This window comes from Mytilus edulis, chromosome 8 (assembly GCF_963676685.1).
Source record: "Mytilus edulis chromosome 8, xbMytEdul2.2, whole genome shotgun sequence".
Taxonomy (NCBI): domain Eukaryota; kingdom Metazoa; phylum Mollusca; class Bivalvia; order Mytilida; family Mytilidae; genus Mytilus; species Mytilus edulis.
In genome coordinates, this window is record NC_092351.1 from 7419028 (window position 1) to 7445104 (window position 26077).

The 26077-nt window shown below is 32.0% G+C and overlaps 1 protein-coding gene across 2 annotated transcripts in view; it reads left to right on the forward strand.

Moving 5' to 3' along the window:
* LOC139484710 (uncharacterized) overlaps positions 1 to 25568 on the forward strand; it is a 33597-nt gene extending 8029 nt beyond the window's left edge. Inside the window, exons 1-5 of one of the 2 annotated variants that reach the window (XM_071268585.1) lie at positions 2562 to 2714; positions 15176 to 15329; positions 15883 to 16019; positions 20752 to 20869; positions 25085 to 25447. In XM_071268585.1, the coding sequence (XP_071124686.1) occupies positions 2693 to 2714; positions 15176 to 15329; positions 15883 to 16019; positions 20752 to 20869; positions 25085 to 25268 (615 nt within the window). In that variant the 5' untranslated portion in view covers positions 2562 to 2692 and the 3' untranslated portion in view covers positions 25269 to 25447. Of the gene's footprint in view, positions 1 to 2561; positions 2715 to 15175; positions 15330 to 15882; positions 16020 to 20751; positions 20870 to 25084 lie in introns of those variants that run through there. The other variant, XM_071268584.1, reaches the window with a different exon arrangement.
* Positions 25569 to 26077: the final 509 nt, after the last annotated feature.

The following is a 26077-nucleotide window of genomic DNA, read 5'->3' on the forward strand; positions in this document are numbered from 1 at the left end:
ATAAACAATTGTTCCGACGATGCCTTATTGATTGTCCTTTTTCATGAAACAAAGATGTTTTCTGGCTGAAATCATCCGTTCACTCTTCAATGGGGTTATTGCTCTCTATTAGCAATATTCGCCCAGTTTAAGTGTTATACCTGATACCTTAAAAATTATTATGGATAGATAGCCACTTTAAAAAATATTAAACATCAAGACTAGCTCTTCAAAAAGTCAAGGTAGCCAAAAAAAAACGACGAAAGGTACAATATGTACTTAGCTCTACTAAGAAATTTAGTTTATCATGAGCGGCTTAAAACTCTTTTCTTTTTTTCTAATTCAAATATAATACTGAAATAGTAGATAATAATGTGTCACGAGTCTATATATTTAAAAAAAAAACATATCGAGATTCAATTAAAAATGTTATAAATCTTTTACTCTGATCATAAAGAGATCGAAACCTCATCAATATTTGAATGTTAATAAGCATGGATATATGTGTGTGTATATCAATCGATCTATTCTCTGTAGCAGTTGTTTAGAAGTGTTTCTGCGTGGCCTTGTTCTCACTCATCCTTCAATATTTTTTTTTGTATAGAATTTTTAATTTCTGTTTCAATATTATGTTTTATTAAAACATTTTATTGCATGTGTATGTTGAATCTGTTTTTCGTATGTAAATTAGTCCGAACACCCGTTGGTGTCCATCTAAGTCAAGGTAAATTGGGTTTTTTTTTTTGACAAGTTGCTTTTTTCTGAATTTGCAAAATCATTTTCCTCTGGCAATCTCTAAGGGTTCCTAATCATATTTAACCATCTGGTGTTTGATTCAATTCTTAATCTTCAAGCCTCATCGCATGCATCATGATTGTGCTTTTGCATGTCCGGTAATTTACCTATATATCAATCTGTTTTCCTTGCTTTTTTAATCAATATTCACCAAGTTTGAGAAATGAAATACAGTTACTATATACTTGTAGTTTCGACAAGGAAAGTTAAGAACAACCAATTTTCGTTTTCCAATAAAATTAAAGTTCCTATCTATTGCAGTAGTCGTGGACTAAAGAGCATATATTCATGAGATATGTACATGCTATGACAGGTATTCTGAAGATTGTATTACTATTGTAGGAGGTGACTGTAATATTGACTGAACTGGTAATGCTACAAGTAGTAAATTAACTTGCTTTACGGGGTGAATATTTCAGTGATTTATACTCTGAACAACCACCTGGGTGTTTTGGTGAAACTTTTTCCATGAAATATCGTCAAAAGTGCAAACATACTTTCAAAACAGTGATAAAGGATCTATTCCAGAACTTGAAAAACAAATTACTTTAGAAGAAATTCGTGAACAAATTAATACTTTAAAGTGTGGGATAGCACCGGGTCCAGATCGCATTACTAACGAACATATACTATATGGCGGGGATCAAGTGATCAAATATTTGTGTACACTTTTTAATATGATCTTGAAAACAGAATATCTACCTGTTTCTTTTCGACATGGTATTATTATTCCACTGTATAAAGGAAGTAACAAAGATAAAACTAAACCGAATAGTTACAGGGCTGTGACATTAACATCAGTTTTAGGAAAACTTTTAGAAAAGATTTTTTGACTCGTATTCAAAAGCTTTTGGAAAATATTAACAATGTTGTACCTCATGGCTTAAAATTTGGTTTCGTCAAAGAACATGAATCAATTCCTGCTATTTATACATTAAAGGAATCAATTAGGTACTATATCGAACGTTACGCATATGTGTTTTCAATATTCTTAGACAACGAAAAGGCTGTTGATCGTATATGGCAAGACGGACTTTTGTTTGAATTGTGGAATGCTGGAATTACCGGTAAACTGTGGAAAATAATACATTTGTCATACAAGACAGCAACTGCACATGTACAATATAACCGTTTGAATAATCAGGTGTTTCAAATAAAACAAGGTGTAGGTCAAGGTCGAGTTATGTAAGCGTGGCTATTTGCGTTATTTATCAACGATTTAATAACTCAACTATTAGAAACAAACTGTGGGTTAAGGATTGGACACATACATATACCTACAATTTTACTAGTGGACGGCACCACTTTACTCAGTGGCACAAAATCTGGTTTACAGCAAATGCTGAATGTTGTGAATAAATATGCATATACATGGCGGTTGAAATACAACGCAACTAAGAGCAGTTACCTTCTTTTCAAACATCAAAATCTACTATAAAACATAATGAGACAAAGTATAAAAAAATTTCAGGGTGAAACAAAGGGTCCTATGAAGTAAAGTAGTATTTATGCTGGAACTTTGGTTGATAACAATATGAAATCATACGACCGTACTGAAAAGGCGTGCAAAAAGATAAAAATGAATTTACATTCTCTATACGGTATAGGACTTAATCGGAATGGCATGAATTCAATTACAAATACTACTATTTGGAAACGTATTGCGTTACCAACTGCACTTTATTTTGTTTGTAAAATTTTGAAGTTTGTGTCAACTTGGAATTAATGCATGTTTGTATTGTACATATTTGAAGAGCTGACGCGTACAGCTTGCCGTAAAATTTCCATTCAATTATTTAATGCGTTGTGACAAAGCCAGAGTCCCGTCATCATTCATTGTTATGATAAACTGATCTTAGACTTGTTGTATTGTTTATGTACTGATAACCAGAAGTATTGGACAGACAATCTAATCATCATGGAATTTAAAACTTTTACCAGTAAGTTTTTCTTTACTTACACTAATTTGCATCTTTGTAACCTATCATTTTTTTGAGTGCATTTTAATCTTCAATTTAACATGAATGTTCAGGATATAAGGCGCCTGTGCAGTAGTTTCTAGGTCAAAATAGCAGTTATTTTTATGTATAAGTAGTTACACAAGAGGCATTTTATGCAATCGATAAATATACACTTCCTTTAATTGATATTAAAGATCAGTTGATTAAAATACCAACGTATTATTTTTCTGATTGATTTACTTTTTGTCGAGTGGCAAGTATTTCATGCATATTCAGTACATTTATTAATTTTAAGATTTATTATGTGTAGTCCATACACGTTCCAACTTTAATGTTTTAGATGAGTTGACACAAATTTGAAACTACATTCAAGGTGAATTTTGGCTAGAATTACTTGAAATGAGCTCAGTGCATATATTTGTTTCTATTCTTTAACATGATAATGAAAAGGGTCATTTTAACAGACATATGCATGATAACCACGAGAAGGAAATCTCTCACAACGTGCAAAAAGTCATATGAAACCTAGTATGAAACGAGTGATTATGATGTTCAAGAAAACATTTAATCAGTCTAAACGATTGTATCAATTATAAACTTAGTCCTTTGTGCACGTTTTTCTGCATTTATTTCGAATCAATAATCATTATGTATCAACTCAAACCCTAAGGGTAAAACAGTATATAGAAAAAAGGTCAAAAAATTTCCAAAGTTGTGTTTTCGTTTGGCTGTGTGAAATGTATAAATTCGTAGTCATGTCCAGCCAGAATACGGATTTTGAAATCGATTTGTCGTATGCGTGTAGAGCCAAATGGGTCACTTGCAACGCCGACGGGATTCTCATCCTATATGAAGGTATATACATATGTGCCGCTGGAATGGGTCCCTTTTTTGATACGTCAAATATGTCAATGGGGATTACTTTTACCGAGGATATATATCTTATTGAAACAAGAAAGCTTAAACGTTTGTCGACTTTCACAGCTTTTATAGACTTCCGAAAGGCGTATGATGGGATAGACCGTAATTTGTTATGTCCGAAATTGCTTGATATTGGAATATGCGGAAATATGTATAATGCTATCGTGTCGTTATATAAGTCAGTAGAGTGCTGTGTTCGGATAAATGGACAATTAACAGACTGGTTCAATGTTCAATGTGGTCTAAAACAAGGTTGTTTGCTTTCACCATTTCTTTTTAATGTGTATGTGAACGGTCTTGTTACGTATATATGTTCATTAAATGCTGGAATAAACATTGACGAGGAAAATGTGTCGATTCTACTTTACGCTGACGACCTTGTATTGTTAGCTGGCTCGGAATCAGACTTACAAGTTTTGCCAGATGGACTTCAGCTCTGATGTGCGGAGAATAAGATGACATTAAACCATAACAAGTCAAACGTTGTTCATTTCCGACCAAATTCGACCCCAAAGACAATCAACAGTTTTAAATGTGGCGACCTTGACATAATTGTGGCGGAGAAATATACGTACCTAGGTTTAGTGTTAACGGAGCATTTGGACTATCAAATTATGGCGAAACACGTAGCAGCATCCGCCAACCGTGCCTTGGGACTAGTGATATCTAAATATAAATCTTTTGGAGGACTACCGTTTGATTCTTTCACAAAATTATATGACTCGATTGTTTGGAGTACAATCAGCTACGGAGCGGCAGTGTGGGGAGATAGAACATTTTCATGTATAGATTCGATACAAAATAAGGCAATTCGTTTTTATATGGGAGTCGGACGGTATACACCTAATGTAGCAGTGAATGGAGATTCAGACTGGAAACCATCTTGTGTAAGACAGTGGCGAACCGTTATAAATCATTGGAATCGTTTAAGGTATATGAACACTGATTTACTAAATAAAAGAATTCATAACTGGGCGGAAAATAGTTTTAGACGTTATAAAGCATGTAAAAATTCAAATCATAGACTTTATCAGCAGTTTGAATCGTGTAATATTAGTGACTGGTATAATGACACAAACATTCACAAAACTACGGTGTTAGCGAAAATAGAAGATAAACTTTTAACCGATTTTAGAAATAAGTGGACTGAAGATCTCCATAGAGTTTCTGCAAGACGTATGGATGGTGGTGGTAACAAATTAAGGACATATAGAACATTCAAAACCAAAATTAGTTGTGAACTTTATTTAAAAACACTATTATGTCCTGCTCAACGTAGAGCATATTCGCAATTCAGATGTGGGGTTGCACCTATACGAATCGAAACCGGGCGCTTCGAACGTTTACTAATGCATGAACGGACTTGCTTTATGTGTGAAAATAAAACTGAAGCTGAGGAACATGTACTAATTGAATGTCCGCTTTATGACGATTTAAGGAACGAACTTTATGAATATATAAACAGTGTAGATGAGAACTTTAACATGTTTACGAACCGTGAGAAACTGTCTTTTGTGTTGGGATGCCAAAACGTTAATGTTATTTACAAATGTGCCAAAACCTGCAAATCCAATTTTAGACAGAAGGAGACGTTTTTTATATCGATAATTTTTAGACTGTTTTTGTAATTTGTTTTAGAAATTTTAATAAGTACATGTACATAGTTTTATAAAGTCCTTTTAGCATTTTAGAAAATGCCTGTACCAAGTCAGGAATATGACAGTTGTTATCCATTCGTTTGATGTGTTTGGACTTTTGATTTTGCTTTTTGATTTTGAGTTCAGTATTTTTGTGTTTTTACTTTTTATTGTTTGATGAAATTTTACTTTTTGTCCCTCATAATTCTTTTAAGAATGGCATTAATATATATTTATGTTTTATGATATATGTAAATATTGTATTGCGTATATTAATGGTGAGACGTTAATAAACTATCTATCTATCTATCTATCTATCTATCTATCTATCAAAAGGTAGTAATTGACCAATTGTGTTATATCAATGGGTCATAATTGTTCTGTTTGTTGTGCAACGATTTTATCTGAATTTCCAAAACTCTTTGTAATTATAATTTCCACATCTTCTGAAATTTATTGACACAAGTTTATATAAATGGGTTATGATTTCACTGTGAAATATATGTATAGGTAGGGATTCGATATATGAACTGGGGTAGGGGTTTAAATCCCAGCTGCACAACTGTACCCAAATCCCATTTTGAGACCCCCGGTGGGAACAACTCTTTGATGGATCGCCATGTGGCCTGTTGCAAAGCTGGTTTCCTTTCCCTTTCCTATAAACCCACATCTTCCAGTTTTATCTTATTTCTTATTATAGATTCAAAGGAAACAGCAGTTATTAATGGAGGAGGCTGTATATATTAAAATTTATCACCTTTGTAGTCATTGCAACATATCATTGACTAATGATGAGCAGAATGATATAAGAAGATGTTGTATGAGTGCCAATAAGAAAACTCTCCATCCAAGTCACTATTCGTAAAAATAAACCATCATATCGAAAAAAAAATATTTGAAGAGAGCTGGTCTTAAACCATGGTTGCTAAACTTTATAGTCTTTGGCAATTCATAATTTAACTTTAATTACCCTTTTTTAATAATTTATCAAAAATAATATAACATATTATAAGAAAATGTCTTTGAAAATAAAAAAATATTAATCTTGGAACCCAATTGGTATTTATGATTTTCTGTACAAACAGTTATTTCAGTTAAGTCATGATTTTACAACAACAAAATTTTAATATAATCGTTATAGAATTAAAGTTGTACTACATGTAATGTGTCAAAAATTGTCAGGTAAGAAAGGACATTTGACGGTTTCAGTCATTAATGCATTGTTTTACATCGTGTATTTTTAAGTCATGTCGGCCACGCAATTGATTTAATAAAAATCATATTATTATATTATTACTAAATACCAAATTGTACGTTACATTTCGGAAACAAATACAGTCATTTTGTTTAAAAAAAAAACTACAGAGTAATTTCGTAGTTTAAAAACATGGTGATGAACAAAACTCGAATAACATTTATCTAAAATCCTCGTTAAAATAGATTTATATATATTTAATGAAAAAATGACAAGGCGTTTTATAATTTCTGTCACTATATCTATTAAGATATTTCTCTTTTTTTGAGTGCTTTTGATAGATATATTCATATATTTGTTACAACAGCAGCGTTTTGTAAATAATGAGAATGATATATGCAAAATATCACTAATGATTCGTTGTTTTTTTTACCGGTTATTTATTTCTGTGTTTGAATGAATTTTGATACGGTTTTTACGTCCTCTACCTTAAAAGATTTTATTATAGTCTCGTGTCCCGTCATATTTTTCAATACCAAATACTATTGATCCTTAAGTTTACCTCAATTATCAGTGAATAAATTAAGAAACATCAGTTTCAACCCCTCAGGCAAAGTTAAATCGTAGATTATTTTGAATGTAGTTTATGTTTGCTCGTGCCCCGTATGCTTAAAAAGACCTTTGTAGATTTTGAGGTTACCAGCCAAAGGTCAAGGTTACAGTAACAATTCATGACAGAAATTGGGGAAACATTTTCAATTCCTGACAATATCTTTAAAGCTTAACATGATAATGAAACCTTTTAACGGTTGTTTGAAAAATGTGACCTGTGGTAACTAGTACTATTTATTCTGTTGGCATTAGGTCCCAGGTCAAGGACAAAAGATGTATTAACAGAGATAAATAATTACATCAGTAATACGTTTGTTATAGTAAGCTTTCTAAGCATGACTATGAAGCAGATTTTAAATGATGTATGTCACTTCTAAGTGAAGAATATATTTACGAAAATAAGTGACAGAGTTGTTCTACTGATTTTTGATAATTATGTTTCTTAAAGTTGGATATGTCTTTAATATAAAGAAATAATCTGAGGTTTTGAATAACGACTCTTTAAGAATAGATACATAAAGTCATTAGCAAAGTAAGTGTTATAATACCTCTGGTGGGAGAAATGTGGTCAAGCGAGCTTTTCTCATAACTTAGCGTCCGTCGTCTTTCGTTGTCGTATGTTGACGTTATTCGTAGTTTGTCGTCTCCGTAGTCGTTAAAACTTCTACAAAAGATCTTCTCTTCTTAAACTGCTGGACCAAAAACCAAATGCCCACAATCATCAAAACGGTATCTGGTTTAAAAACGTGTTCGATGACACCTTCTGCCCACCAACATAGCTTAAATCAGAACGTATGTTACAACATTGTTGTGACGTTATTCTATTGTTGTACCTGTTCTTTATTTCAGTGATTGGACTATCATTTACATGTAAGAGACCATTATGTTACCTTAAGCTGTCCAATATTTTTAAGAATAGCCCTCTTCTTTCTTAAAATTATTGGACAGCTGAAGGTAGCATAACTGATCCTTACAGGTAAATGATAGTCCAATCACTGAAAAAAAACCTATCAATTCCGCCAACTGTTTTTATCATGGGAAAAGAAAAAATACAACCAAATAACAAATGACAATTACAAATAAATATTTTATTAAAGTCACCTTCCAAAACAATAGTTTTTTCACTCGTCAAAACAGTTCCTTTAGAAAAAAAAATCACTTTCAAATTGATTTTAACACTACCAAAAGATTTATTCTCGTCCGTCTTTGGTTATCAAAATTGATCTCTGGTGTTGCTCTTATTCCTCCTTATTCTTATTCTTCCTAACATCTTTTTCATCTACAATTACAAAAAAAAACAATAAAGGAATGCTTCTTACGTTTGATAGATCACGCCGCTATACAAGGACCAAAAACAACATAAACCTCACCCTGTGTAAAAAGTGCATAGCTAGAACTTGCTTTGTGAACTAGGGGACTACAATAGTTTTATATTTTCAGGTTTCGGCGTTGATTTACAAGATGTTGTTAAGTCTGATATAATTGCTTGAATATGAATATAATGCGACATTTAGCTTATAAACGACGATGAATATGGGAACTTACTCAGAATTAAGGAAACGTTACTGCATGTTATCTGTTACAGCCGATTTCATAGAGTGTGTATGCAAATGTAATATCTTTAGTTAGCTTGCTTGTTAGCCGAACCGTGAAGTCATGATTAGGTCAGGTATATTACCCTCCTTTCGAAGTAGCCTAGTCCAACAGACAGATAAATTGATTATGTGTCAGACTAGTCTACTTTTAAAGCTAACAAGCAAGCTAACCAAAAATATTACCTTTGCCTACAGACTCAATGAAATCGGCTGTAAACAAATGAACCGTGTGTTCGATTCGCACTTTGTTCGTAGTGATCGTTGTGTGTAAGAAAGAGGTTTTCAGTTTTTACAAAAGAAAATCGGGAGACAAAATTAAGGATATATATAAAATCAATGTCATTAAACAAAACTTGCAGCAATTTTGACCCTCCATCCCGAAAATATTTGAATTAAGTTTGTTATCCTTCATAGATTTTTTGATGCCGTCCCTAACATTCTCCTGAAAATTCCGATGAACAACAAAAGAATGTAAAACGATTGCACATTGTTATCTTTTCATTTGTTCCTATAAATTATATATTTGAAACAAAATCGACTGCAGTGCACTAATATGGGTCAACGCGAACCTGTCTTCACATGTGTTTTTTCTCTTCTTTTTTCCCTAGTAAGAAATAAAACCCGAGAAGAAACAAGAAACTAATAGGAGAGGACTACATTTTGAAATATTATATTTATAAAACTTGCCTTTATCAGCTGCTAAAACTATATCCTCTTTGTAATGAACACTTAAATCGAATATATCTGAATACACATTTGATTTAAATCCAAAGTTTGAAACAGCACAATCACTAATCACCACTTTCTTCGTATTTTTTTGCATTAGTAATATCCTTTCAACGTCTTTATCCATTTTAAAAACACAAAACGCATGTAAAGGTATTCACGGAACATATTCAAGATTCTTTATTTCTTAAACACCATAAAGATACAATGGTACAAAGAAGTTCATCAAAAGTCATATAACATAACACAAACACACATGACAAGATGAGATGAAAATATCAAATAATACATGATAAACAGTATAGTAAAGAAGAGTGGTGATTAACCAGGAAGACTCACTTGAAAAGTTATAACCCTGATAAATTTGCACAGCTTTTTCAACTTATTTTTAATTTTTAACTGAAATAGTTTTTCAAATTTTAGTATGTTACATCTGTGCAAGAAAAAAGTATCCAAATATTGTGCTCGAAAATTTGCCAAAGAACTACACTGCAAAGTGTAATGAAATTCATCACCAATCTCGTTACAATGACATAAGTTACAATATCTAAGGTTTCGCTCAATCTTATTCCATCTACCAGTTTCGATGGGTAACTTATGGTTACCCGTACGAAATCTACAATATGTTATTCTATCTTTATCATTTAAAATATTCAGATATTCCTCAAATTCAAAATTTTGTTTATACAATTTGTAGGCCAAACCTTTTGGCGAACAGTCAATATCAGCTCTCCATTTCTGTTGAAACTGATCAAATAACTTTTGTTTTAAACTAATACCCAACCACTTAGAATTAAAATTTCCTTGTGACAACCATATATTGCTGTATCCACAATTATCTAATATATCTTTAATGCATTTCAACCAATCTGACCTAAATTGGTTGTCCGAACTTTTCAAGAACACGTATTTGTATAGTATTTTAGCAATCCTGTTATCATCCCCATTAACCATTTTTGACCAAAAATTAACCATACGCAGCTGTATATATAAAGACATGGGATAAATACCAAGTTCACCATAAATCATAAAATTGGGTGTCGACTTCTTAAGGTTTAATAATAATTTACAAAATTTTAGGTGCACTTTTTCTATAATATCAGTATTACTGAAACCCCAAATCTCACACCCATACAGGAGAATTGGCTTCACAATTTTATCAAAAAGATCATATTGTGATTTCACTGACAAGTTGTGCAACCTCCCCTTATTCAATACTTCATACATTGCTTTATTTGCTTTTCTAACTAAAATCTTCTTAGCACTCATAAAGCTACCTGTTCTTGAAAAATTCAACCCAAGATATGTCAATTCATTGACTATCTCCAATGCATTTCCGTCATATATAAAGTTAATATTTTGGGGTAATCTACCACCAGAAAAAATTATAATCTTAGTTTTACTTGTGTTAACTTTTAATTTCCAGGTACTGCAATATTCAAAGAATATATCTAATTGCAACTGCAGATCGGATGCATTATCCGAAAATAACACTGTATCATCTGCGTATAATAACACAAACAGTTTTAAGTAGATATCAAACTCATTCTCTATTTCATCAGTAATACAATTTAAACCACATACATTTTTTTCTTCAATAAACTGTTGAAGGTCGTTCAAATACAATGAAAATAAAAAAGGAGACATATTTTCACCCTGTCTTACACCGATATTGCATGAAAAGTATTCTGACATTTCACCATTATACATAATACGAGATTTAATACCAGTGTACATATTAAAAATTACATTATACATTTTACCGTTAATATCATTCACAAGTAATTTATGCCAAAGACCCTTTCTCCAAACAGTATCAAAGGCTTTAGCAAAATCTACGAATGCACAGAATAGTTTCTTTTTCTTATTTTTCATGATACTAATAAGCATGTAGATAACAAATAAATTATCTGTAGTAGAATAACCTTCTCTGAAACCAGCTTGATTCTGACATAGTAAACAAAAATCATCAGAAAATTTATTCAAACGTGAATTCAAAATAGAAGTAAATAATTTCCCAAAGCAGCTTATAACTGTTATAGGTCTAAAATTGCTAGGATCATGTTTGTTACCTTTATTCTTAAATAAAAGTATAATATTTCCAGAAAGCCAATTTTCAGGGATAGTTCCACTGTCAAATATAATATTAAAAAGTTTCACAAACACCTGTGACATAACACTAAAAGAGTGTTTTAAATATTCATTTACAATCATATCATCACCAGAGGATTTATTAATTTTTAACTTTCTCAAAGATTTTTCAATTTCCTCTTCTGTAATAGGTGAATTTAATATAACACTTAAATCTTTTACATTGTTCTGATTTTCTAAAACAATCTCTTCATCTTCAGAATTTTCTAAATTTAAGTTCTTAAAATAATCAAACAAAATATTAATAGGTTCACATGGATTGTTTCCCCTTTTACCACCGTTCAAAATCTTCCAGTATTCTTTCGGGTTAATCGATCTTAAGTTTTCTATCTTGTGTCTAATTTTCTTTCTATGTTTACGAATGCTCTTATCCATTACTCGCTTATAACTCTTTTCTAGTTTCTTTGTTTCATTCACTCTGTCGTCAGTATGGTTTCGCTTAAGTTTTCGTCTACTAGACCGAAACTTTTTTCTAGCTTCCTTCCTTATTCAGAGTAGTCCTTTCGCACGCAAAAATCCTGATAAATATACCCTGAGTTTTAATCTACATGTAGCAATACATGTTGACAATGTTTACCTTCAGCTGTACTGTCTTTTTTTTCTATTGTTTAAGTTGAGCTACTGTTAAAAAGGGGCAACATGTAGGATACATTTTAATGTAAAGAAAGTTTATTCACAAAACAATTTTCACACTTGATGAAAATAAATCTTTTTTATTTGATTGCATTTTTTCACCTTTTTGACGTGTTAAATAATGTTTTAAGTAAGATATAAGCCTCCAACAGTCCATTCTTTAAAATATTGAACAGGTCTTCGGCCTGCGGCCTCAGACCTGTCCAATATTTTACAGAATGGACTGTTATCGGCTTATATCCTTTACGTAAAATGCAAGTAAATAGAAACTTAAGTTAACAAAAAATTTCCCTCAAGGCAAGATCTACGAACTATTGTCCTTCGTTAAAAATTGTCTGACGATGCCTCATTTATTGCTCTTAGATGACAATTTTTATCAATTTTTGGCATTGTTGCTTAATATTTGAATACACTATTATTATAGAAAGATAGAAAATTAAACATGCAAAACTCTGTAGCCGAAATCGTCAGTTAAATCTTTATTGGAGTTCTTGCTCTTAAATGTAGATTTTTGTCAATATTTTACGTTTTTGGCTGTAATTTTTTAAATTATAAAGGATAGATAACCTCTTCAAGTATATATATAAAAAAATAGCAGCAAGGAAATACCTAAAATTAAGTAAAATTTGGCCTAAATCGTAATTAGGCTCTTTATAAATAGGACTGACAAATGACAATATGTTTTTTTCTCTTTTTTTTTTGGTTTTGGTCAACCTAAAGTAGATAGAGAGAAACTGTGAACAAAAATTATGATCAGCAAAAAAAAGAGATTTTGTTTTATCAGTTCTAATCTATTCCACCATGTCCTTGGTTAAAGATGCACCTATACCTAGGCGAGCGACACAGGCTCTGTAGAGCCTCTAGTTTTGATTGACGAATTTCAATTTCATTTTCATTTAACTGTGTTTCGTTTGTGGGCCGTAATCTCGATAGTTCATTTACCAGAAATACTATCTTGTTAACAATAAAGTTGTGACTTCGGATCCCGTTTCGACAAGTGCTTTAAATCTTAAAAACGGTTCCTATCGTTGACCAGTTGTTATCTTCAGGTACTCTGTTTGTCAACGTAGATCTTGAGTTAACTGTGTTTGTCAACGTAGATCTTGAGTTAACTGTGTTTGTCAACGTAGATCTTGAGTTAACTGTGTTCATGGTGTTGATAGTGATGTTATATATCACTTTTCATTATCTGGTATTTCTTTTTATGCCCCACCTACGATAGTAGAGGGGCATTATTTTTTCTGTTCTGTGCGTCCGTTCGTTCGTCTGTCCGTCTGTCCTTCCGTCCGTTCGTCCCGCTTCAGGTTAAAGTTTTTGGTCAAGGTAGTTTTTGATGAAGTTGAAGTCCAATCAACTTGAAACTCAGTACACATGTGCCCTATGATATGATCTTTCTAATTTTATTGCCAAATTAGTGTTTTGACCCCAATTTCATGGTTCACTGAGCATAGAAAATGATTGTGCAAATTTCAGGTTAAAGTTTTTGGTCAAGGTAGTTTTTGATGAAGTTGAAATCCAATCCACTTGAAACTTAGTCTACATGTTCCCTGTGAAATCATCTTTCTAATTTAAATGCCAAATTAGAGTTTTCACCCCAATTTCACGGTCCACTAAACACAAAAAATGAAAGTGCGAGTGGGGCATCCGTGTTCTATGGACACATTCTTTTTAGTATACTAGAATGAGTAATAACATCATCAAGGAGGGGGAGAGCGATGGATATGTTGATAATAAATTAACAACGACATAATAAAAAAACGACAAAAGACAAAATATGTATACTACATATTATTAAGAAAATCTAGTTTTCATGAGCGGTTCTAAACTATTATCCTATTTTCTAATTCGCATACAAATGTATTATAACGCAATAGCAGATGACTAGGTATAATGTGTTTATATAACTATACATGTATTCTCACTCTGATGATAAAGTGATCGAAACCCATCAAGTTTTAAATGTTACTAAGTATGAATATAAGTTTTTGTTAATGATCCATCTATTATCTGTAGCAGCTTTTTTGCATGGCCTTGTTCTCACTACCCCATCGATATTTTTCTTTGTATAGAATTTCTCATTTCCATTTGAATATGATGTTTCATTTAAATATTGTGTTGCATGTGTGTGTAAAATCTGAATTTTGTATGTAAGTTAGTCAGAACACCCGTTAGTCCATCTTAATCATGGTAAATTGTAAAAAAAAAAAAATGGCAAATTGCTATTTTTTTTAATTTGTAAAATTTGATTTTCCTCTGGTGAATCTCTTTTATTTACGATTTCTAATCATCTGGTGTGTGGTTCAATTTTCACTCATTAAGTACATGCACTTGTCTAAGAATTTGTTTTTCCTATTTACCTTAATATAGCAGTATTGATTCCATGAAATTTCAAAAATCCTTTTATGTTGTCCCTAAAATGAGACCTTGAATATAAACTATATATATCCAGTTGTGACAGTTCTGTTCTAGATAAATAGTATATGTACTTACTTTTTTAGAGTGAAAGTGTTTGTTCCTGTAGTGTAAGTTTCATACATGTTTGTCTTCTCGGACAATCACCAGGCCGTTCAGAGCCTATATATTTACGTCTAAATATGTGACAACTTTTCTAAAAGAAACCTTCTCCATTGAATAACCTATGGCTAAACTGTGTTGACGCCACTGGTCTTATTCCATGTACTGTGTCTTAAATACAAACATACTAAGCTAGATCTACAAATGTTTGGTAACGAATCATAACCAAGTTCCCGCGGCGCGATTCGATCGCACGGTACTAGACTTGAGTAAAGCCTTTCGAGTAATAGGGCGATAAAGATGTATGTCTATTGTTTAGGATAACACGTTGACTTGTATGTGTCTCTTGTATCGTTCGGTTGCTGTCACATAGACGTAGATATATCATATTTCTGCTTTTAATGCTTTTTAAAATCAGTATCATCCATATTTATTTTTGTAATATTCTTATTCCAGCTCTAGTTATTCTAACAGTATCTATTGATGTAGCATGGTCTGATTGTGAGGGTATGACACAGTGTATGGACACGTTTTCAAGCAAGCTACACCATATAAACTTTACTTTAACAAACGAACAAAGCATCATCCATTTCCTTGATGCGATATGTGCGTAAGTATACCATAAGCTAATACACGAAACAGTGCTTACATTTCTAAAAAAAAAAGAAGACTAGATATGGGTATATATGCAATAACATGAAATAAGTAACCGTACAACATACGGAGAGTTGTCTCATTGGCACTCATACCACGTCTTCTTATATATATTAACAAAATGCTGTACAATGAATGCCAAACGTTGTATTTAGTATAAACATGACCTCTAGAATTAATAAACAATGCAGATGAAAATATTTGTTATCAGATAAGATATCTGGTGTTGATGATGCTAAATCTCAAACTTATTATGTTTTTCTTGCTTGTAATACTTGCACCACTGCGACAAGAAACAGGCGTTGTGTCATGGACCTATGAATCCGGTCTCAGTCTAGTAATAACACATTAATTCGTTACCTTCTGCTTCTTTTCTTTTCGCCTGTAGACATCTTAATTGTTTCTACGTATCCTGCTTGTTTTTAAAACATTTGTATTAATAATTCAAGTGGTGTACAAAACTTGTCCTTATTGAAGAATATGTTGACGTTGTTTTTAATCTATGATAGGAATTCTGATGCCTTGGCTAAATGCTACAACCCACAGAACGTAGCCGGATGTTCTTCGCTATCACAGATTGTGTCGTATAACCCATCAGAGGAAAAAATGAAAGATGAGTTCAACAAAGTCTGTTCCAAAAAACAAGGTATTTATAAAAGTGTTGTTGGAATAAAATTGAGAAAGGAAATGGTGAATATGTCAAAGCGACAACCACCCGACCATAGAGCAAACAACAGCCGAAGGCAACCAATGGGTCTTCAATGTAGCGAGAATTCCCGCACCCGTAGGTGTCCTTCAGCTGGCCCCTAAAATATGCATAATAGTACAGTGATAATGGACGTCATACTAAACTCCGAATTATACACAAGAAACTAAAAATTAAAATCATACAAGACTAACAAAGGCCAGAGGCTCCTGACTTGGGACAGGCGCAAAATTGCGGCGGGGTTAAACATGTTTATGAGATCTCAACCCTCCCCCTATACCTCTAGCCAATGTAGAAAAGTAAAAGAATAACAATACGCACATTAAAATTCAGTTCAAGAGAAGTCCGAGTCTGATGTCAAAAGATGTAACAAAAGAAAATAAATAAAATGACAATAATACATAAATAACAACAGACTACTAGCAGTTAACTGACATGCCAGCTCCAGACCTCAATTAAACTGATTGAAAGATTATGTCTTCATCATATGAATATCAGGTACAATCCCTCCCGTTAGGGGTTTAGTATCATACTATCATAAAATATATGAGAAGAACATAACCCGTGTCATGCCAACAACTGTTTTTTTAGAAATAAATGTGTTTAGTTCCGATGCAAAGACCCTATCAGTGAATCAATGTTAAAGCCAAAATATGCAATCTTTAATGACCTGACAACAGTATCGTAACTATATCCCCTTTTAATAAGTCTATTTAAAGGTTTTGTTAGTTTCTGAGGAGAATACTGACATTTTTGTGCTTTATAAAGAATATTTCCATAAAATTTTGGATGTGAAATACCTGAACGTATAAGATGTCTGCATGTTGAGTTATATTTACGAATTATTTCCTTATACCGGTGATAAAATTTAGTAAATGTTTTGACCAGTTTGTGATATCGAAAACCCTGGTGTAATAATTTTTCAGTAATACATAAATTTCTCTCGCTAAAATCTAATACATTGTTACATACACGAGCGAATCGTACAAGTTGAGATATATAAACACCATAAGATTGTGACAAGGGAACGTCACCATCTAAAAATGGATAATTAACAATAGGAAATGAAAAATCATCTCTTTTATCATAAATTTTTGTATTAAGCTTCCCGTTTATGATATAGATATCAAGATCGAGGAAAGGGCAGTGGTCATTGTTATCATTAGCTTTATTTAAAGTAAGTTCTACAGGATAAATTTCTTTAGTATACATACTGAAGTCGTCATTATTTAGAGCCAATATATCATCCAAATATCTAAAAGTATTGTTAAATTTTTGTATCAAATGTTGTTTTGATGGGTCTTTGCTAATTTTAGTCATAAATTGTAACTCATAACAATACAAAAACAGGTCCGCAATAAGTGGTGCACAGTTAGTCCCCATTGGAATTCCAATAACTTGACGATATACGGAATCTCCAAAGCGAACAAAAATGTTATCAAGTAAAAATTCAAGTGCATAAATAGTATCAAAGCATGTCCAATTGACATAGTTCTTTTGTTTATTGCTACTAAAAAATGATCTAAAAGAGTTTGAACATATGTACTCGCATTCCGACTTTTTAAATGCCCAGTTAATTAGGGATGTGAATTTTTTCTTAATAAGAATATGAGGCAAAGTGGTATATAGGGTAGAAAAATCAAAACTTTGAACAGATTCAAAATCACCAATATATGCATGCAATTTATCAAGTACTTCCAACGAGTTTTTGACACTCCAAAAGTAATTAATTCCACTATTTTCAAAGGCCTTATTTGAACAATTTATTATCAGGTTTTTTATTGTACCAAGTGTACTAGTAAGTAAAACAGACAATTTAGTAGTTGAACAATGGCTGGAAGATGAAATAAATCTATATTTGTAAGGTTTTTTGTGCAGCTTCGGAAGCCAGTACATAGTTGGGACTTTCATTGTGTTTGGTTCTGCTTGTAAAGAAGTAGCTAAAAGTTTATGTTTGTTACAGATGTCGTTTTCTGAAAATGAAGTCAGTTGGAATGTTGGTGAATTCGTGATTTCCTTTTGCAGAACCTCTATATAAAATTTACGTCAAACAATAATGATATTATTAGCAGCTTTATCAGCCGGGACAAAAACAAATTCCTTGGCTAGTTCTGTTAGTTTATTTTTGATACGTGAAATAGGGTTTTTATAGTTTTTGTTGAGGGTAAAATGTTCTTTAAAATGTTGTATTCGAATATCAACTATCTTCATTACTGAATTAAAAAAAGAGTCCAAAGATTTTTTGTCAGCTTTTTCCCGTTTTACCCATTTCAAACAGTAGGCGCGGAGTGAGTCGTTGATGATATTACGACACTCATTCCAGTTAATAGTTGACGGGGGACGATATTTAGGTCCTTTACTGAGGAATGATTTTAACTCTCGGTCGCGAACGATGTTAAGGTCTCCTGTTATAACATGGGAAATTGGTCCATAGGTGTATTCTGAATTACTGCAATTACACGACATAGGTGTATTTTCAGTGATATTTACATCTTTACACAATTGGCTATAATTAAACACATATTTTCGGGTAGATTTCTTGTAAATATAACAAATGAGAGGGAGTTCAGTATTATCAAAATATCCAGGAATTTGGTCTTTAACAGAATGGTCGTTAAAAATACCGGCAATATTTACAAAATCAAAACCTTTATTGACATACTTTATTTTAATAAAATGTTTTTTATGATCTTCAGGGCGATCAATTTTTGGAAACAGTTTAGAATAACAATATGCCATTATAATTTGGACAATTTCATACTTAGGACTGTAATATGAAATTGTGTTGCAATCCTCTAAAATTTTATTTAATTTATTTATAGGTAAAGAACAAAGCTTGGTTAACAGATAATGTCTGCCGTTGTTTTTTGAAATGGAAATTAGGTCCGAAATATTTGTATGGTTGGTCCGAAATTTTCTTTGATTGCGATTTTTTCTGCGTCCATGAGAACGATTTTTACGAACAGTTTTAGAAACTATATCCAAAATGTTAACAGAATCGGTTCTTGATATATTGCCAATTCCCATGATATTATCATTAAGACCGAGAGGGTAGACTGTCTGTAATTTTTTAATCCAATTTAATTCATTTATTTTTCGTGATCGTACAAACTTGGAATGAGATTCACCAGGCTGCTTATTTACTTTTTACAGTTCAAAAATCTTTTCTGGATTTTACTTTCGTCAGGAACGCTTACATCCAAGCATTGAAAGCCAAACATGTTCTGAAACGTCTACCAAAATATAAAGTGATACTTTACCTACCTATAGCCATATATAATGAAAAAAACATCAGATGATTTATGACTGCTAATGAGGAAACTGTCCACCGTAGTTCATTTTAAGTCGATATAAATAAATTTGTGCAACCGTACGGCCTGCAACAATAGGAAAAACCCATATCGTGTATAGTCGAACTTAAAAGGCACTGACATCAAAAATGTTAAACAAATGAAATGGAAAACTAACAGCCTAATTTATAAAATCAAAATTATAATAAAAATAAGACGGCCATTAACCAATGCCAACCACTGAAATACAAATGCACAGCCCCCTGATTTGGGACAGACACTTAATATGGCGATGTTGAAAACGTTTTAGCGCAGTCAACTTCACCCCGTTTTTTTAAACCTGGGACAGTGGTGTAACAAAACACCATGAGAACAAAATATAAAAATCAGTAGCAATTGACTTAACTTGGTGGTATGGGTGTCTTACTCCATCTTGGATTGTAAAAAACAGAGAACCAAAGGTCTAGATTTTCCATCAAGTTAGCAAAATTTGATGCAGGAATGCAGATATTTTATGTGAGTTTTCCTTTATAAGAACCAATTTACAAGAATAGAACTTATAAATATTAATATTTTTGCAAATGTTAACTATTTTTGGTTGTTTTTAGTTTTTTTTTTTAATTGGCATTTTAAGGGGAGGTAACTCTAAAACAGTGCATTTTCTGAAGAATTCTACATGACATTTTCCTATTTTGTATTTTAGCCGGAAAAAACGTACGGTGACCCTATCTTTTCTTTTGATATTCTCAAAGCAGTGTATGAAAGCTATCTTTTCCTGAAGTATTTAACAATTCTATCATTTTGTTTAGTTTCCAATCACAAAATGGTGTTTTTTCCTGTATAATCCATACAAAATGTGTCATTTTGTCCCGTCCTGTAGCTTGAGAAAATGCGCGGTGACCTATCATTTTTATTATATTTTTCGACATGTATTAATAGATACTACGTTTTGGCAAAGTATGAACAAATTCTATCATTTTTATTTTAGACTCCCATATTAATAGATCGAAACGAGATAAAAAAAATTAAAAAACTACCATTAAAACTTGTGTGATGTTTTGTTTATGTAGTCTACATGTATGTTTTATAATTTTTTGTTTCAAAACATTGACCTGTGAACGTTTCTTACAAAGACTATTCTGAAAAAAAGTGCATCTAATTACATTAAAAAACAAACGATAAGATAACAATATTTTTTATATGGAATAGATTTAATTTTTAAGGACAATTGCAGCATTTAAATTTGACCTTGTATGTTAATTGTATATAAAACATCGTATAATAAGAAATGTGTCAACCACAGGACAACATAATGGCATGTCATATAAGGCACCTGACAATCTAATTTATTGATTATATGCTAATAAAACTAATTGTTTCAGATCTGTTATCATTTATCAAGTGTCTATCGAAGCCACAAATTACAAGAGGAATGTCAGAATGCGCTAAGAAAACGATGCAGAAGGCCCAGTCAGAAAACAGAGACTCATCAGATTGCTCGTAAGAAGTTATAGTAATTTAACATTTTTAACAACAAACTCGTGCCAAATATACACAACGCAAACATAATCTTAGTTTGCCGACAGCCCGTCATGCTGTATAAATATTCACAAATATTATTATCATCATTATTACAATGCATATATAATTCAGTGGCGTAGCTTGCATGTATGCTCAGAAGCTCAAGCATCCACATCATTTTGACTAAAAAAAAAATAACAGCAGTTTAACTTAAAAGTATCCAAATGTAACAAGGCTGAGGATATGAGGATAACGTCCAGTCATTTTCGAAGCAGTATGCCTGGTCTCAAGTTCATTTAGGATAATGTAGTTTATGTAAACAAGATAGTTGAATCGTAGAATAGAGTTTCAACTTTTTGTTCGTAAAAAAAAGTCTACGTCATGCGAAGAGGACTGATACGTAGACCCGTGGACATGTTTCATCTGAAATTGAACCTAGTGGAGTGATGGCTTCTCATTTGACTATAGCAACTAACAACTAAAACACCATATCCTGATATCGTTTCTTGCGACATGGTAAACGACGTGATAAAATATCAATTTGTAATAGATAAGTCCTAGGCTTATGAATTCCCGTTTCTATCTAGGTTCAAATACTAATTTTATTTTCAATCAGTAAAGAACAAAGATCCAATGTTCCCCACCATGCACATTACATTTCATATTTTATCTATCGAAGGGCAAGGAACAAGGGAATAACTAAAAAAACACTTTTTTTCTTTTTCTTTTTTATTTTCAATATCTTAAGACAAATAAAAGCTTCACAGCAAATGAAATGGGATTTCCATTACAATTTATATTTCAGAGGGTCATAACTGATTAAAAATATTTGATTACGACTTATTTTCCAAATTGTCAAAGACATTGCTTATGATATGAGTTTCACTTAATCTGACAAGAATAGTACACATGAGAGTGCTAACAAGACCGGACGGTCGGACGCCCGGTATTTTTATGTCTCCCCTGCAACGCGTTTAGCTCAGTAATTAAAAATCAAATACCCAAGGTTGTAGACTCAAATTCCTGGAAAGAGAAGTCACTTCAGTTCCTATATTCCGAAATTCCTAAATTATTCAGAAGTGCCGCGGTAATGGGGTCCGTTTTTGATATGTCAAATATAAGATTGGGTGGGAAACTTTACATCAAATATTTATGAATTGAATGATGGTAGTTTCGAGGAAACAATAAAATTTGGTTAATAATATAAATATATGAATTGATGGGTATTTTGATTTTAAACAAAAATCTAACTAGTGTCGGATTCTGAGGGAGTACATGTGCTTAAATAAAAAATAATTTTCTGCATAAAAGGTCAAAACACATTTTCGCCTCGCTCCGAACGGCGAAACATCCACATCATTTCAACCCTGGCTACGCCACTGTAATTCAACAGCATACAATTTCTATGTTTATATTATCCTAAATACACCAAGACCAACTTTGACTTAATGCACTCCTTCATATACGGTCAGGACCAGACAGGGACAACTAGAGAAAAAAACTTATAATCGATCAAAAAGCTCTAGCAACCTGTGTCAGTGGATGCCAAGAGCGCAATCCCGTCTCCAGGGTTTGGTGTTCTGACTTACACCTTAAACATGTGTGCATTGGCAAATCAAAATGCAATAAAATACATCAAAAATGTAAGTTTTTTTTAAATTTTTTATTAATTTTTTCACTGTGAATAGTCAGGATTTAACATCATCCTTACAGCACCACCTGACTAAGGTGTTACAGGGTTTCAAATATATAACAACAAAAGACTATTGTTCTATCAAGATTTACACAAACTAAAATATGATTTTTTTGAAAATCTCTTTTTTTTCTCTGATTCTCTCTCTCTCTCTTCCACTCTCTATCTCTCTCTCACTCCCTCTTTCTCTCTTATTTGACAATCTCTTCATATAGAAATATCTATCATAGATTATTCAATAGAAAAAAAAGGTTTACATGTGCTATGCATATATTACATGTTGTTTGCTCTGTTCCATAAATAGGTCAAAAAGATATATATTGATACAAATTTGGTTGTTAGATTACCATTCAGGATAAATAATTAGCATAGGGGCACAAAGTTTTTCAAGTTCAAAAACTTTGTTGTATTTTCTTGCTGTATATAGCGCTAAGTTATAAAAGTTTTTCCGTCTATTTTTTTAATTCAATTGCATTTGGAAGCCTTTCTTCTAGCTTGCATTCATAGATGTATTTTTTGGCAAAAATTACAAGAAAATTTAAAAATAAGCTTTCATCTACAAAACCAAGAAAAAAGCTCGTTTAGTTAAATTCAATGTTAACATAGAAATTTTTCAGACAAGCACAAAACAAATATAATTTTTTTTATGTCACTTGACAATCATAAAATAAATGTCCAATAGTTTCATCTTCACATCTACAAAAAGAACATAACTTTCTATCTTTGATTTTAATCTTATATAAAAAGGTATTTGTATGAATAATCCTATGTAAAAATTTATAATGGAAATTATACAAATATGTACCTCTACAACCTTTCTGAAGTATACAAAAGTATTTCATCCAGTCTTCAATGTTAGAATGCAGCTCATCCTCCCATTTTGAACATTTTACAACTGGAGGATGTGCACGTTTTACAATAAGATTATTATATATGAATTTGATATTTTTGCTGCTAGTAATTTTCTCCAAAAAATTATCTTGTGGAGTAAAATTTTTTAAGTCAGTATCAGTGTTTTCAAAAATGTAAGTTGAGTGTTCACTCGTTGCACGACAGCTAGAAAGTGACCCTATGCTGTATTAACAGAAAGTGCACACATTGGTCACTATGCGTGACCCTATTCTATACTCGAACGACCCGTACCCGTCCAAAAAAATATTTTCCCGCTATACTTAAACGAAACGTGGGAAAATACAATTATTTACATTTATAAGGAACATTTTTTTTTTAAATACACATGACCTCTGCAAATTTACTATTAAGCCTATTCTAAAAGCGTCAAGAATTGGGAAGGTTTTAACTTAGAGCTTTGTCTGTTCAAGAGATCTCGTCTACCGTTAACCACAGAATGATGACAAAACTTAGTCTGTTTTGGTTATTTTGTCTCATTGAAAAAACTGAAAATATGTGATGTTTACGTGATATACTCTATACAACATAATATATTTGCATACTACCTTTATCATAATTAGAACAGATCATAGTAAATCTCTCTATCATCCCTACAATTTACAATACATAATGAAGTTTGGAGACAAACATATTATAATCTATATTACATTGAAAGCTGTAGTTATACAATACCGTCTCACTCTTAGCTAGAATCTTATACATATACATATATTATAATTACTGAATCTTTGCAAACATGAGTTATGATTTTAAAATAAATAAAAATGAAAAAAAAAGTAAAGGTGATCGTTAGATTACTAGTAGATCAAATTCAAAAACAAATGATAAGGCTGAAAAAAAGTAAAATTACACAAATACTGAACTCCGAGAAAAATTCAAAACGGAAAGTCCCTCATCAAATAGCAAAATCAAATGATAAAACACATCATACGAATGGACAACAACTGTCATATTCCTGACTTGGTACAGGCATTTTCAAATTTAGAGAAAGTGGATTGAACTTGGTTTTATAGCGATAAACCTCTCACTTGCACGATAGTCGCATAAAAGCGTTATTCGCAATCGCAGAATTGGTGCATTGCAATTGAGAGAAAACTCTCAAACCTCACAGAAATTTGAAACTAAGAAATCAAATGCTTTTAACGGGATGGAATGTACAACAATTGGCAATAGATCACGTTCTAAATTAACATAAGGAGGTGCTGCGTGTTTGTAAATCTGACAACCATCATCAAAACATAAACATTACAAGGACGAAACTATATTACGAAGAATTTGGAAATTGAAAAACAGTATCCGACAATTTCATGTTATAATTCGAATGTGAATATATAATCTTGAAGGGATATACAGACCGCAAGAGACCTGCATTGGTACCGAATGTCGTTAATCACCTCCATAGTAGAAGAATTTACTTCATGTATTACCATGGATTACATAGTCACTGACATAGCTACCGACATCCTGTTATTGTCAAATTTATCCGAATTATTTATCAGTGTTATGCAAGTATATACATGTTGATACTGATACTCTATATTAATATTTCTATAAATATTCCTTTAAATGAAAACCTCATTTTATTTCAGAATCCAATCGGAGTTAATTTCCTGCATGTCAAATTCTATGGAAGGGCAATGTACAGGAGAAACTGTCGAATACTTCAAAAGCACACAGAATGAGAAATACAGTATGACCTGCACGGCGACGGCCACCATTACCAACATCCTTCTTCTGGGTTGTCTTCTCTTGATGAAACAACTTCTGCTCTGAATTGTTGGCTTTGAAGTGAAATTTAGTGAAAAGATTAACATAATGCGAATATATAGAAGAAATAGTCAAACTAGGAAGTATTGTGCAAAAAGACAAGTTCCAGTGAAATATTTTAAGTGATAGTTCACGCACATTTATGCATGTTACACATGTACAATAATTGTATATATTTTTTTCATGTACACGTAAAACTTACACATCATTGTTGTTAAACAGATCGTTTGAAATGTGAACTACGAAATCATTATTATTCTTTGGATGCATTTTGTCTTTGATTTCATAGAAAGAGGAAAATAAAAGCAGCAGTAATTTTTCCGATGTTCTTTTAATTCGAACTATAGATAATAAAATTATACTTGATTAAGCATGAAACTGTGCATTTTTTTTTCAAGTGAAAGAAAAGATAAACATGATATTGTGATTAAAATATAATGTAGCTGATGAAGACAATTTCGATGAAGAACGATCGAACGTAACCATTTAACTTCAAAAAGGGGATGGGTATGGTTTTATGTGTGGGTTCTCTTTAAAAGCAAACATTTTTATTCTAGATTTTGAAGCTATCAATCAAATTATATTTTTCATATTTGATATTATTATAAGGTATTGGGGAAATCTGGATTCAAATTTATTTTGTCATCAGCTAGATTACAATTTTAATTATCAAATTTGAGATCAAAATATTTTTTTGGAAAAACAATAAGAGCCCCCCCCCCCCCCCCCTTTTTAAAGTTAAATGTTCGTTCCCTAAATTGTCTAGCCATGCCATTGTTGTTAATCTTGTTGCTTACTGTTATCCTTATCCTATT